The 12,665-nt window shown below is 42.4% G+C and overlaps 1 protein-coding gene across 2 annotated transcripts in view; it reads right to left on the bottom strand.

The window, feature by feature from the left end:
* Positions 1 to 6,670: 6,670 nt before the first annotated feature.
* LOC134616730 (kinesin-associated protein 3-like) overlaps positions 6,671 to 12,665 on the bottom strand; it is a 32,353-nt gene continuing 26,358 nt past the window's right edge. For both annotated transcript variants that reach the window (XM_063461705.1, XM_063461706.1), the window contains exons 17-20: positions 9,559 to 9,644; positions 9,312 to 9,468; positions 7,964 to 8,048; positions 6,671 to 7,790 (exon numbers count right to left, since the gene is read on the bottom strand). In XM_063461705.1, coding sequence (XP_063317775.1) covers positions 7,688 to 7,790; positions 7,964 to 8,048; positions 9,312 to 9,468; positions 9,559 to 9,644 — 431 coding nt within the window. In that variant the 3' untranslated portion in view covers positions 6,671 to 7,687. The remainder of the gene's footprint in view (positions 7,791 to 7,963; positions 8,049 to 9,311; positions 9,469 to 9,558; positions 9,645 to 12,665) is intronic.

Here is a 12,665-nt window from a genome sequence, read left to right as displayed (position 1 = left end):
TGCTGACAAAACAGGGAAAGAGTTTGTGTATTTTCACGCTTACATATTGGGATGCTGAACATGACTGTTACTGGAAGATTGCTTGTACAACTTGTTATAATTTATCTTGCTAATTAAGTCCATCCATCCATCTTCTTCCGCTTATCTGGAGCTGGGTCGGGGAGGCAGCAGCCTAAGCAGAGAAGCCCAGACCTCCCTCTCCCCAGCCACCTCCTCCAGCTTGTCCAGGGGAACACCAAGATATAATCTCTCCATCATGTCCTGGGTCTGCCCGGGGCCTCCTCCTGGTGGTTACATGCCCAGAACACCTCACCCAGGAGATGCCAATGGAGGCATCATTGTCAGATGCCTGAACCACCTCAACTGGCTCCTTTTGATGTGGAGGAGCATTGGCTCTACTCTCCCCTCCTGGTTCAGCCCCTCCCGGATGATTGATTGATTGATTGATTGATTGATCATACTTTATTCATCCCGAGGGAAATTGGGTTAAGGCTGCCAGCCATGCCAGCGCCGTCTTACCCATCCGACCATACATACATTACACAAACATCACATGGGGAAGACAGGTCAGAGGGGTATAACATGGAAAAGCACAACATGAGGAAAGATAAGGAGAAAAAAATAACTCCCCCCAGACTGAGCTCCAACAGGGAGATCAGTTTGAGAACAGAAAAAAACACCTCTGCACATAGCACATGAAAAAACTCTTAATACACCAAAGAAACACATGACAAGCAACAGGGGTGGGTAAAGGGTGAGAGACAGCCAATGTAGACAGTACATCCGGGCCTGCAGCCTATGCGCTGGTCTCCTTGATCCACCATCAGCATTGGAAGGGAATAAGCGTCGAAGGCGTTTGGAGGGGGGAAGGGGGAGGAGTGTACATCTCCATGTATATATATATATGTCTGTGTGCGTGTGTGTGTGTCTATGTCCAGAGTTCAGCTGAGACAGTGTCCTTCGCCCTGCCAGGCTAAGTAAACAGTCTTCCAGCCAACCAAGGTGGCCTTGCATAGAATGGGAAGAACAGTCTAAACACAGTCGTTATCAGGGTGTTTTGTTCAGCTCCAGCCTTGAGACCGCAGCTGGCGCCGAAGGGGTCTCCGCATGAAGTGATGATGGTTTTTACTTTAGTGCGAACAACTCATATGAATTTCAAAGCTGTTCTAACAGTCCGAAACTGGTCTCTCAATCTCCCGTTGGAGAGCCGTGAGCTTTCTATGATGTTATCAAACTTACGTTCCGTGATGTTGTCATTCTTGTGGTCAAAGAGCAGGTTCTGAGAACTCACGACCGCAGTGCGCTTCCCAAGATGTGATCAATTTGCGCCCAGAGGTGTTATTGCGAGCGAGCCCCTCCAGATGTAATCAGTTTGCACTCAGAGGTCTTATTCTAAGTGTTCACGGCAGCCGTAAGCTTCTCCAAGATCTTATCCGTGCTGCACTCAATGACCCATTTCGAGAAACTCACGCCTCGTCCCATCGTTTTAATCCCAGCGGGCAGCCTTGTGGGGGTTTGAACAGCCGGTTCCGCTTCCTTAATTCTTCGATAAGCCAGGGCCAAGCCAGCTCCGATCAGCAAGAACCCTGTTATCATGGTTCCGAATAGGTAGATATCTTCAGCACTCAGGCTCACCCGAGCCCAGACTTCTCGTTGAAGGGGTGTCAATTGCAATTGAGACAGGGTGGCTGAACCTCTCACCCTGTCTCTAAGGGAGAAGCCAGCCACCCTGGGGAGGAAGCTCATTTCTGCTGGTCACTACCCACAGCTCGTGAGTATAGGGACGTAGATCGACCGGCAAATTGAAAGCTTTGCTTTTAGACTCAGCTGTCTCTTCACCACAATGGACCGGTACAGCCGTCCGCATCACTGCAGCCACAGCACCAATCCGTCTGTCGATCTCCCATCTCTCGTGAACAAGACCCCGAGATACTTAAACTCCTCCACTTGGGGCAGGAACTCGTCCCTGACCCGGAGTGGGCACTCCACGGTGTGCTTAGGGTAAACCTGTCCTCACCTCCGAAAAAGGCTCCAGTGTTGGACCTTCCATTTTTTTTATTTATAAGGGATAAAAATGTTCCTCTCTAGACCTATTTCATAAAAATCATTCCATTAAAAACATTTAAAAAATGCTACCTGACCTTGATTTATTATTTCATTGCATTGTCATTTACAACATTTCTTTGTTATTCTTGTTTAAAAGTGTTTTACAAAAACAAGTTAATATCAGATAATTATACATAGATGCAGAATTGATTTTCCCGTAACTGTGAAAATAGATTTAAACTAAATATGACAGGTTTAGTGTAGATCGTGGGTGTCAAACTCCAGTCCTTGAGGGCCAATGTCCTGAAGCTTTTAAATGTGTCCTTGCTGTGACATACCTGAATAAAATTAGCAGGGCTTTAGCTAGACTTTAAAGAACTTGACTGCATAATAAGGCAGCAATTCAGCCATTTGATTCATGTTAGAGCAGCTCATGAGTGAATGAACATGGTGCAATAAAAGTACTTTCAGAAGTATCGGGTTGGCTGTAGCTAAAGAGCAGTAGTAGAGCAGGTCAGGTGCTGACTGGAAGGTTGGTGGTTCGATCCCTGGCTCCCCAAGTTTGTGTGCCAAATATCCTTGGGCAAGATACTAACCCTGACTTGCTCTCTGATGCGTCCATCAGAGTATGAATGCATACAGTGGCGGTCCTAGCCTGTTTGGCGCCCTGGGCGAACACTCCCTCTGGCGCCCCTCCCCCCCACACACACACACACAAAACATATTAAGGATTGTACATTAAGAAAAAACTGTTGTACACACACACACACATATGAAGAGAGAGAGAGTATGCATGGTATGCAAACAGCTACCAAACAGCCATCATAATTCGTCATACAATGAGAACAGGACAAATCAACAACTGACAATGACTAATTAATATTAAAATCTGTAACATAAAGTATTGTTTGGAGTTTAGTCTGTTACTGTTGCTATTTTTACTATTTCTTCTTGGAGTAACTGTAACCCACATAATTTCCTTAGGGATTAATAAAGTATTCTGATTCTGATTGTTTCAGGATGACCTGCCATTATCCAATGACACATCTGCTTACCTGTATCTTTTGCTCATTTCTCCTCCTCTTCTTTTCACTTTTTTCTAAACTGAGCACCTGATGGCTTTGAACTTTTCTTGTCCATCTTCCATTGGTTTTAATTTTGCACTCCAGTATGAACACCCATCCCTCAACTCGAGGATCACCACAACATAACCTAATAGACCTACACCTTCGTTCACAGATTCACTTTGTCTAAGGTGTATTTCTGAGATTTCACACAACCCAGGATTTAAATCATGAATCCATAATGGGCTTGGATTTACAACATTATGAATGAAATGTGCTCTATTTGGAAGCAGCAGGCCCCCTCCCCTTTCGACGGGATGTGTGTGAGACTTTAAATCATCAAACTGTAAATTATAAATGTTAAATTGTTATTGATCCCTTTACCCCGAGTCCTAAAGTGTATATTTATTTTCTTACTCTTCTTATATTTATTGTTTGTTTACTTGCACTGCTGTAACTGGAGCCTCGTCGTCTCGTCCCTCTATATACTGGACTGTATGTAGCGGAGATGACAATAAAGTTTACTTTGAATTCAGCAGCGAGCAGGCGCACCGAGGGCTCTCGCGCTCACTTTTCGTGTACAGAATTTCGAAAAAAACATCGGTGCAAATTATAAGTCTGTATGATGATGTCTGGTGTTTTCGTGTTTGTTGGTTTGTTTTATTTTTGTTTTATTTTGCGAGTTGGTTATTAGATGCTGCTCCAGCCAGCCAGAGAATCCCCCGCCGCCCCGCCCTCTCCTCCCTGCGCCGCAAGCAGCAGGCGCACCTCGCAAACGGAGGGCGCCCTTACTCCCAGCAAATGGGCGATAGAAAACCGATCGGTGCCTATGCCATTCCCAATATGCGCTGGCTGACGTCGGGGGAGCATGAGTACGAGCATTTTTTTTTGGCCGATGGCCGTGGTGCCGCCCCCCACCACGATGCCGCCCCGGGCAACCGCCCGTGTCGCCCGTATCTAAAACCGCTACTGAATGCATATGAATGATAGTTAGAAAGCACAAAGTATAGATAATAGTGCTTGTGTGAATGTGACGTATTGTATCCAGCCTCCATAAGTAGGACATTCTGCCTTCACTTTAATACAATGGAATGAAGTGGAGCCACATCGTCCATCTTTTATACAATAATTTTTCACTCCTTGTGAAACTTTCCCAAAGATGCTCCTTGACAATCTTGTCAAAACTGCAGTCACCCCAGTTGCTGTGCACATTTTCTCTTTTAGTCTGTTAATATGCTTTGATACAGTACTCTGAGCAGCCAGTCTTTTCAGCAATGAACTCCTGTGGCATACCCTCCTTGTGTACAGTGTTGGATGTTTGTGGTTCGATCCCTGGTCACTCCAGTCTGCATGCCAAATATCATCGGGCAAGATACTAACCCCAAGTAGCTCTCTGATGCATCCATTGAAGTATGAATATTAGATAGAAGGCACTTAAGCGTAGAAAAGAGTGCTTGTATGAATGGGCGTGAATGAGGGATGTTTTATAAAGCTCTTCGAGCACTTATATAGAGTAGAAAAGCGCTATAAAAGAACCAGTTCATTTATCATTTACCATTTGATTGTCATCTGGAAAATTGTCAACTCAGCAGTCTTCTCTACATTCAGTTAGGTGTACTGAACTATACAGAGAGATACATAGTTTTTAATACTCTTTCAACAGCAACTTACTCAAATGTAAAATGAAATATTCTAATACTAGAATACTCGATATCTGATTTTTATGAGCTACAGGCTATAACAAAGCTTCACAAAAAGCTTTAAATATTTCACTTTGTGAAGTGAAGATATAATATATGAAAGTTACTTTTCATAAAATATTAAATAGAAAAAATAAATAAATTGTAAAAATATACAGTATATGCTACAGATGTATAAACCAACAGAATAGCAAAAGATGTAATTTGACATGCCAAGAAGCTGTAGACCTGAAACAGCCACTTTTATGGCATGATTCTACTCAAATTATGTTCACAGATAAGGTTATGTTTTAGTCACGTTATGTTTAGTCATGTTATATAAAATGTACTTGTGATTAAATAGTAATTACAACAGTATGTTTTAGCTAACTTGCAATAAGAAGAGTTGACCATACAGTCCATACAGCTGCTGTCACATGTCAAGTCATGGACTAGTGAAGTGCTTTTAATTGTATCAATGTAATTTTGGTTACAAACAAAAAACAAGAAACAAAACACCCCCCCCCCCCAAAAAAAAAAAAAGCAGAATAGTGTTGAATATTGCTGCAAATTTGAAAACTATAGCTCATCACCATTTTACAATCAATGATTAAATTATGAGAGGCCAGGTAAGTCATATCATGCTATCCCAGACAAAGTATATGATGTTGTATTTCACAGATGTTGCACCTTTTTTTAATAAACCAAAGAAAATACATTTAAAATCTCCGATAGAACTTAAAGAGTACAGACGATCCAGTTGTACAGCATGAGTGTGAAAACTTTGATGTTATTGTGAGTGAGATCAAGTGTAAGTAAAGTGAAATGTAGGATTCTTTTTTATTAAAGAACCTTAGGATGAAAACAGAAGGGTAGACAGTAGCTATGATCCAGTTCTTGCTAAACAGCATCGTGTCAAGTAGTAATAAAGTCAGCCATTATGTTTACAAACAAAAAACCCCACCAAACAAAAATATACATAGATACACAATAACTTATGATAAAGTAAACAAAAACACAAGTACATATGTGCAAATAGGACTAAAACCAATACTGTATGTAAAAGTTTTCTTCAAACAGACCATCTTTTCCATATGTGGTTTAATCAGTGGCACGGTATATTAATATGCCACCATGTATTTAAAATATACATGTTAAACCATGTTATCAAAGTAGGCATGTTATATTTAGCTTCTTTTTTTTTGGGTTTTCTTTTTGTTTTATTTTTTAAGTGCATGTTCACAGAGACAACTCTTTTGAGATCTCATTGCTGTTAAAAAACACCCAGAAGCATTATGAGGAATACCCAACGTACACTCTTGTTTCTATTTAAACAGCCATGAGAAATGATATGCTAGGTGACTGATGATCATGGATGGGTTTTTTGTGTTTCTTTTTGAAACACATTTCATCAGTTCACAGCTATCTTTCTTCAAGGAAAGGATTTCTGGCCTCATTTTATGAACACTGCATTAAGTGTGGTCTGACAGGACAGATTTAGATTTAGCAAGTTTGTGGGGTAGCAGGTCAGATACATCACATAAATGTAGTGGTTAGAAAAAGAGCTCCCTATAATACTGCTGTGGTTTTGACATCTGTTATAACCAAGTTTTAAACTACAATAAATCTTAGGGCGCTTTGAGACTGGGTTTGCATTTTTTAAATATTAATTTGTACGTGATGTACATACACTTTGCCATTGTTCTCTAGTTTTCTGCATGCATTTCAAAGACTAAGAAAATGAACTAATGGCACAGTACCACCTGGGAGTGCTACAAAAAAATAAGAAACAAGCATCGTTTACCAATTTTCCTTCTTGGGAATTGCATTTGAAGTCATTGCTGTTTTTTACAATTTAAATCATTAGCCAATGAGATCATGAAAGACATGACGAAATTTTATTTTTCAGCTTGTAGTAACAGAGATGGAAACAGGCAGCACTTCACTATTGCACATCAATATAAAAAAACAAAAACAAAACAAGGGGGGCGGGGGGACAGGTGTTTAAAGCCTTTGCAGTTTCCTAATTTCTAATAATGCTAACATAGAATTTCACTTAAGGAGCTGAAGAATTTTACAGTTAAAAAAAAAATGTCAATGCGGCTCAGCAGACTATAGCCTGCTCTCCTCTCTGCTGCAGACTTGAGGCTATACCAGCGGATCACAGAATGATTTGAACAAACTGTCAGCAACTACACTGCCCTGCAGGTAATGTAGGCACCAGGCTTTTATCTGTTGGTCAGCATTCAGCTCCTACATCAACTTGGACCTTTTAACAGTCACAAATTTACTTATGCAACATTTAACATGAACTGAAACCTATCCACGAAGTCTTTTTGTGGAGATCCAGACTAGCTGGCCAGTGTGAAAGCACCCTAGGTTGTAATTACAATGTTCCCATTTTACAGTGACATAGATAAAAGAAACATGCTGTAAACTCATTAAATAAATGTCACATGTTGACATGGTTATGGAGGAGCCAAAGTGAAGGATCTCAAACAGTTCAATAACGGCGTGGAATATTTTTGTATAAATTAATTATCACATAAGAAAAAAAGAAAAGCAAAACTTACCAACATACAGCAGCAAATTTTAAAGAAAGACGTAACTAGTTCTGCTTGAGATGACTGTAAATAGATGAAATAGCTAAGTGAAAATTGTATGCAATCTGCAGTGTTAATGTGGTCTGTATTATTAATTTCAGCATTTGAAAGCACTGTCTGAATAACTACAACTATTCTTAATATGTCAAGATGAGGCATATGAAATGCTACACTGCAAGGGGCTGTCACTTTAATAAATTAAACAATGAGAGTGGAGTTGTAGATAATGTGTGAATATGCACTTGGTGGAGAGGAATGGATCAAAGACGATGTGAACAAAGCAGACTCAAAGTGTCTATGAGTACTGATAAAAGGGCTGCTCATCGGGTCTGAAGCCATAGGCCGTGGCTGGTCGTGCAGGTGATGAGCTGGTCTGGTCGAAAACATCGCCAGCGTCTCTGGTAGACAAAGTTTAAAAAAAAAATGCCAGTTTAACAGTATGAAAAATAAAAATGTGAAACACTGGACTGGGATTTTATATTGTGGCAAAAGAGGTGGAGGCTTTGATTGCCTGAATTTAAAATTCAGTAAGCTGTAGAATGGCTCATGTTTCTGTCTTCTGTTAACTCACCCTGCATGGTGCGAGTCTCCATTCTGCGGTTGCAGGTCACTGAAGAAGTCTGGGCTGACTGAGCCATCTCCTGGAGTTATTCCATCTAAAAGATTGAAGAACACAACAATAAACCAGCAGATACACTTAATTTAAAAAGTGTAAACGGACTAAAAGTCTAAATTTCAAGTTCTAGCCTATTTTGACTCCCTGCTATGTAGTTACTTACCTGTAAAAGTCAGTTTTTGCTTTTGATGTTAAATGTGAATTTACTGAATGCAATGACATTCAGTACAAATAATAATTTAATAATGTCACACAGAAGACATCTCTTCTTATTTCCATCTCTTAAGAGAACAGTCAGATGGGTTGTTTTGTTATTTTAAAATTACATAACTGTTAGAAAAATCCCAGTCTTTCGATTTCAATTATTGATTATTCATTCTTTGAATTTTGTGTGATAAGCTGGAATAAAAACAAACAAAAATGATAATTTATGCCTAGAACTGCCAAATAAGTCATTTTGACCCCAGAGAAATGTAAAACACTAATCAGTACATACTTGGCTGTATTGTGTGTAAACAAAACAAACACATTATACATTTAGATAAGAACGCTGCTATATCATGATCAAAAGCTAGTTAAAGATAAATAACTATTAGCCCAGGCGCTGTAGCCAGAGTTTTTGCTGGTTGAACACAACAGAGACCTGAGTGTTTGTACTAATCCGCACAACAGTGAAATCCGGAGAGGAGCAGCCAAATCGGATGGTTTTAGGGGGTGAGGACTGGGTGAAGGGCTACAGATGGGGGAACAGTGGATGGTCGGTGTGGGAAGAGGTCCAGTGGCATAAAACAGAGGTGGACAGATTGATACATTTTCCGTATTCTACATTTACAATAATTTATTTATTAAAATTTGGTTTATTTTGTTGTAGCCCATTGTATGGTAAACTTTTAAATGTAGTCAATGAGCTGTTTCACAGTGAGCTCCTTGTTATTAATAGCTTCATTATGTTTGCTGTACTCTTTGTTTAATAGTGGACACTAAAATATATTTTACCTTTACAATCTGTAATGAAATAATCTAAATCACTAGACAACTTCTAAAAATTCATCTTAAATGCTTATTTTGTCAAATCCCAATCATTTATAAAAATTAAACATCAACTTCCTCAGGAAATGACTTCTTTGCCATTTCTGCTGCTGTTATGGGATGAGGTCAAAATGACAACCTGCCAGTCCCCCCCCCCCCCCCAAAAAAAAAAAAAAAAACCAAACTCTCAAGTCTTGTTGGGAAGGTAAAATTTACTGTCAGGCTGGTCAATTTTCCTGTTCTACATGCACAGCTGAGTCTTTGCTCAGCGTACCTGCACTGTAGAAGAGATCAGTCCGGTCATTGTCGTTATCATAAAGATAAGGCTCAGACTCATCTGCTTGCCGACTCTCAACCATCTCCAGCCACTGGTTGTTGTGGAAACGGAACTTCTCTGACTGAATTTTCCTGCCCCACTCTTCGTCATATTCCTTGGAGGAGACAGACCAAAAACATGAAGGTGCATTTCTAGTCCTTATTTTAGAAAACAGACATCCATCAGTAGCACATTGTTAACTTACAGCAATAATATCAAGGGTGTTGTCACACACTTTTCTAATTTCTGCATTCTTGTCATGCATCAGATCAATGAGGTAAGCTGGAGCCTCTACAAAGAGGGTTAAAGAAAACCCACAGAAATCCTCAGATAGTGCTGTAAGACAGACAGACATATATACACATATACATACACACATACAGAGAGAGAGAGAGAGAGAGAGAGAGAAACGAATCACAGCCTTGGCCAGCCGCTTGAAGAGGTACACCAGAGAGATCGAAGGCAGGAGAATAAACCAGCTGTTCTCCACAGAACCATCCAAGGTGTACTCTCAGTAGCATTGGAACAATATGAGAACAGCACCACCAAGGCAGGAGACGGAACAATACTGGAAGAGAATATGGGAGAAGGACGCAACCCATAACGGCAATGCTCAGTGGCTAGTGGATCTGAGGGCAGACCATAGCGACCTCCCTGAACAGGATCCAGTAACCATCACAGTGACAGACATCCAAGAAAGTGTCTCCAGTATGAAGAGTTGGACAGCACCAGGCCCCGACATGGTTCACGCCTACTGGCTGAAGAAGCTGACTGCACTCCACGAGCGTCTGGCGGCACAAATGAACCAGCTGCTAGCCAATGAGAGACACCCAGAATGGCTAACCGAAGGCCGGACAGTCCTGATCCTCAAGGACCCCCAGAAGGGACTGGTCCCCTCCAACTACCGACCAATAACCTGCCTCAGCACTGCGTGAAAGCTCCTGTCAGGCATCATACCAGCTAAGATGAACAGGCACATGGGTCAATACATGAGCGGGGCACAGAAAGGGATGGGCAAGAATACCCGAGGCGCAAAACACCAGCTACTGGTAGACAGAACAGTCAGCCGAGACTGCAAGACCAGGCTGACCAACCTGTGCACTGCCTGGATTGATTACAAGAAGGCTTATGACTCAATGCCCCACACATGGATCCTGGAATGCCTAGAACTGTACAAGATCAACAGGACCCTGAGAGCCTTCATCAGGAACTCAATGGGGATGTGGTGGACAACACTAGAGGCCAAGTTCAAGCCCATAGCACAAGTCACCATCAAGTGCGGGATCTACCAAGGAGATGCTCTGTCCCCACTGCTGTTCTGCATAGGGCTGAACCCCCTCAGTGAGATCATTAACAAGACTGGCTACGGATATAGACTACGGAAGGGAACAGTTGTCAGCCACCTCCTGTACATGGATGACATCAAGCAGTATGCCAAGAGTGAACGAGACATCGATTCACTGATCCACACCACCAGAATATACAGCAATGATATTGGACTGTCATTCGGGCTGGAGAAATGTAGTCGGATGGTAACAAAGAGAGGGAAGGTAGTCAGAACTGAGGGGATCGAGCTACCAGAAGGCAACATTGCAGACATAGAGGACAGTTACAAGTACCTGGGGATCCCGCAGGCGAATGGGAATCATGAAGAGGCAGCTAGGAAAGCTGCAACCACCAAGTACCTGCAGAGGGTCAGGCAAGTCCTGAGGAGTCAGCTGAACAGTAAGAACAAGATCCGGGCCATCAACACCTACGCCCTGCCCGTGATCAGGTACCCTGCTGGGGTAATAGGCTGACCAAAGGAGGAGATAGAAGCCACTGACATAAAGACAAGAAAGCTCCTGACCATGCATGGAGGGTTTCACCCCAAGTCCAGCACCCTGAGGCTGTACGCTAAGCGGAAGGAAGGAGGCCGGAGACTGGTGAGTGTCAGCACCACAGTCCAGGACGAGACAACGAACATCCACGAATACATCAGTGAATACCTCAGGCAGCAGAAACCCAAGAAAGAGGAGGGAGACGAGGAACCATCATGGAAGGACAGGCCCCTGCACGGTATGTACCACCGGCAGATAGCAGAGGTGGCTGATATCCAGAAATCCTACCAGTGGCTGGACAAAGCTGGACTGAAAGACAGCACAGAGGTACTAATCATGGCAGCACAGGAACAAGCTGTGAGCACAAGATCCATAGAGGCTGGGGTCTATCACACCAGGCAAGACCCCACGTGCAGGCTGTGTAAAGATGCCCCAGCGACAATCCAGCACATAACAGCAGGGTGCAAGATGCTAGCAGGCAAGGCATACATGGAACGCCATAACCAAGTGGCCAGCATTGTGTACAGGAACATCTGTGCCTGGAAGTCCCAAGGTCAAAATGGGAGATGCCCCCCAGGGTGATGGAGAATGACCGAGCTAAGATCCTGTGGGACTTCCAAATACAGACGGACAAAATGGTGATGGCTAATCAACTGGACACAGTGGTGGTAGACAAACAGAAGAAGACGGCCGTAGTGATCGATGTAGCAGTCCCGAATGACAGCAACATCAGGAAGAAGGAACACGAGAAGAGCGCAGTTCTAGGAACAGCTAAGATACTGCACAGGGCCCCCAAGCTCCCAGGCCTCTGGTAGAAGACCCGAGCTTGAAGGATTGACGGCCCGAAGGGCGAGTGGGGAAATATATACAGGTCCTTCTCAAAAAATTAGCATATTGTGATAAAGTTCATTATTTCCTGCAATGTACTGATAAACATTAGACTTTCATAGATTTTAGATTCATTACACACAACTGAAGTAGTTCAAGCCTTTCATTGTTTTAATATTGATGATTTTGGCATACATAACTCATGAAAACCCAAAATTCCTGTCTCAAAAAATTAGCATATCATGAAAAGGTTCTCTAAACGAGCTATTAACCTAACCATCTGAATCAACGAATTAACTCTAAACACCTGCAAAAGATTCCTGAGGCTTTTAAAAACTCCCAGCCTGGTTCATTACTCAAAACCGCAATCATGGGTAAGACTGCCGACCTGACTGCTGTCCAGAAGGCCATCATTGACACCCTCAAGCAAGAGGGTAAGACACAGAAAGAAATTTCTGAACGAATAGGCTGTTCCCAGAGTGCTGTATCAAGGCACCTCAGTGGGGAGTCTGTGGGAAGGAAAAAGTGTGGCAGAAAACGCTGCACAAAGAGAAGAGGTGACCGGACCCTGAGGAAGATTGTGGAGAAGAACCGATTCCAGACCTTGGGGGACCTGCAGAAGAAGTGGACTGAGTCTGGAGTAGAAACATCCAGAGCCACCGTG

This window comes from Pelmatolapia mariae, linkage group LG18, assembly GCF_036321145.2.
Source record: "Pelmatolapia mariae isolate MD_Pm_ZW linkage group LG18, Pm_UMD_F_2, whole genome shotgun sequence".
In the NCBI taxonomy this organism is placed as follows: domain Eukaryota; kingdom Metazoa; phylum Chordata; class Actinopteri; order Cichliformes; family Cichlidae; genus Pelmatolapia; species Pelmatolapia mariae.
This window is presented reverse-complemented; position numbering and strand designations above follow the sequence as displayed.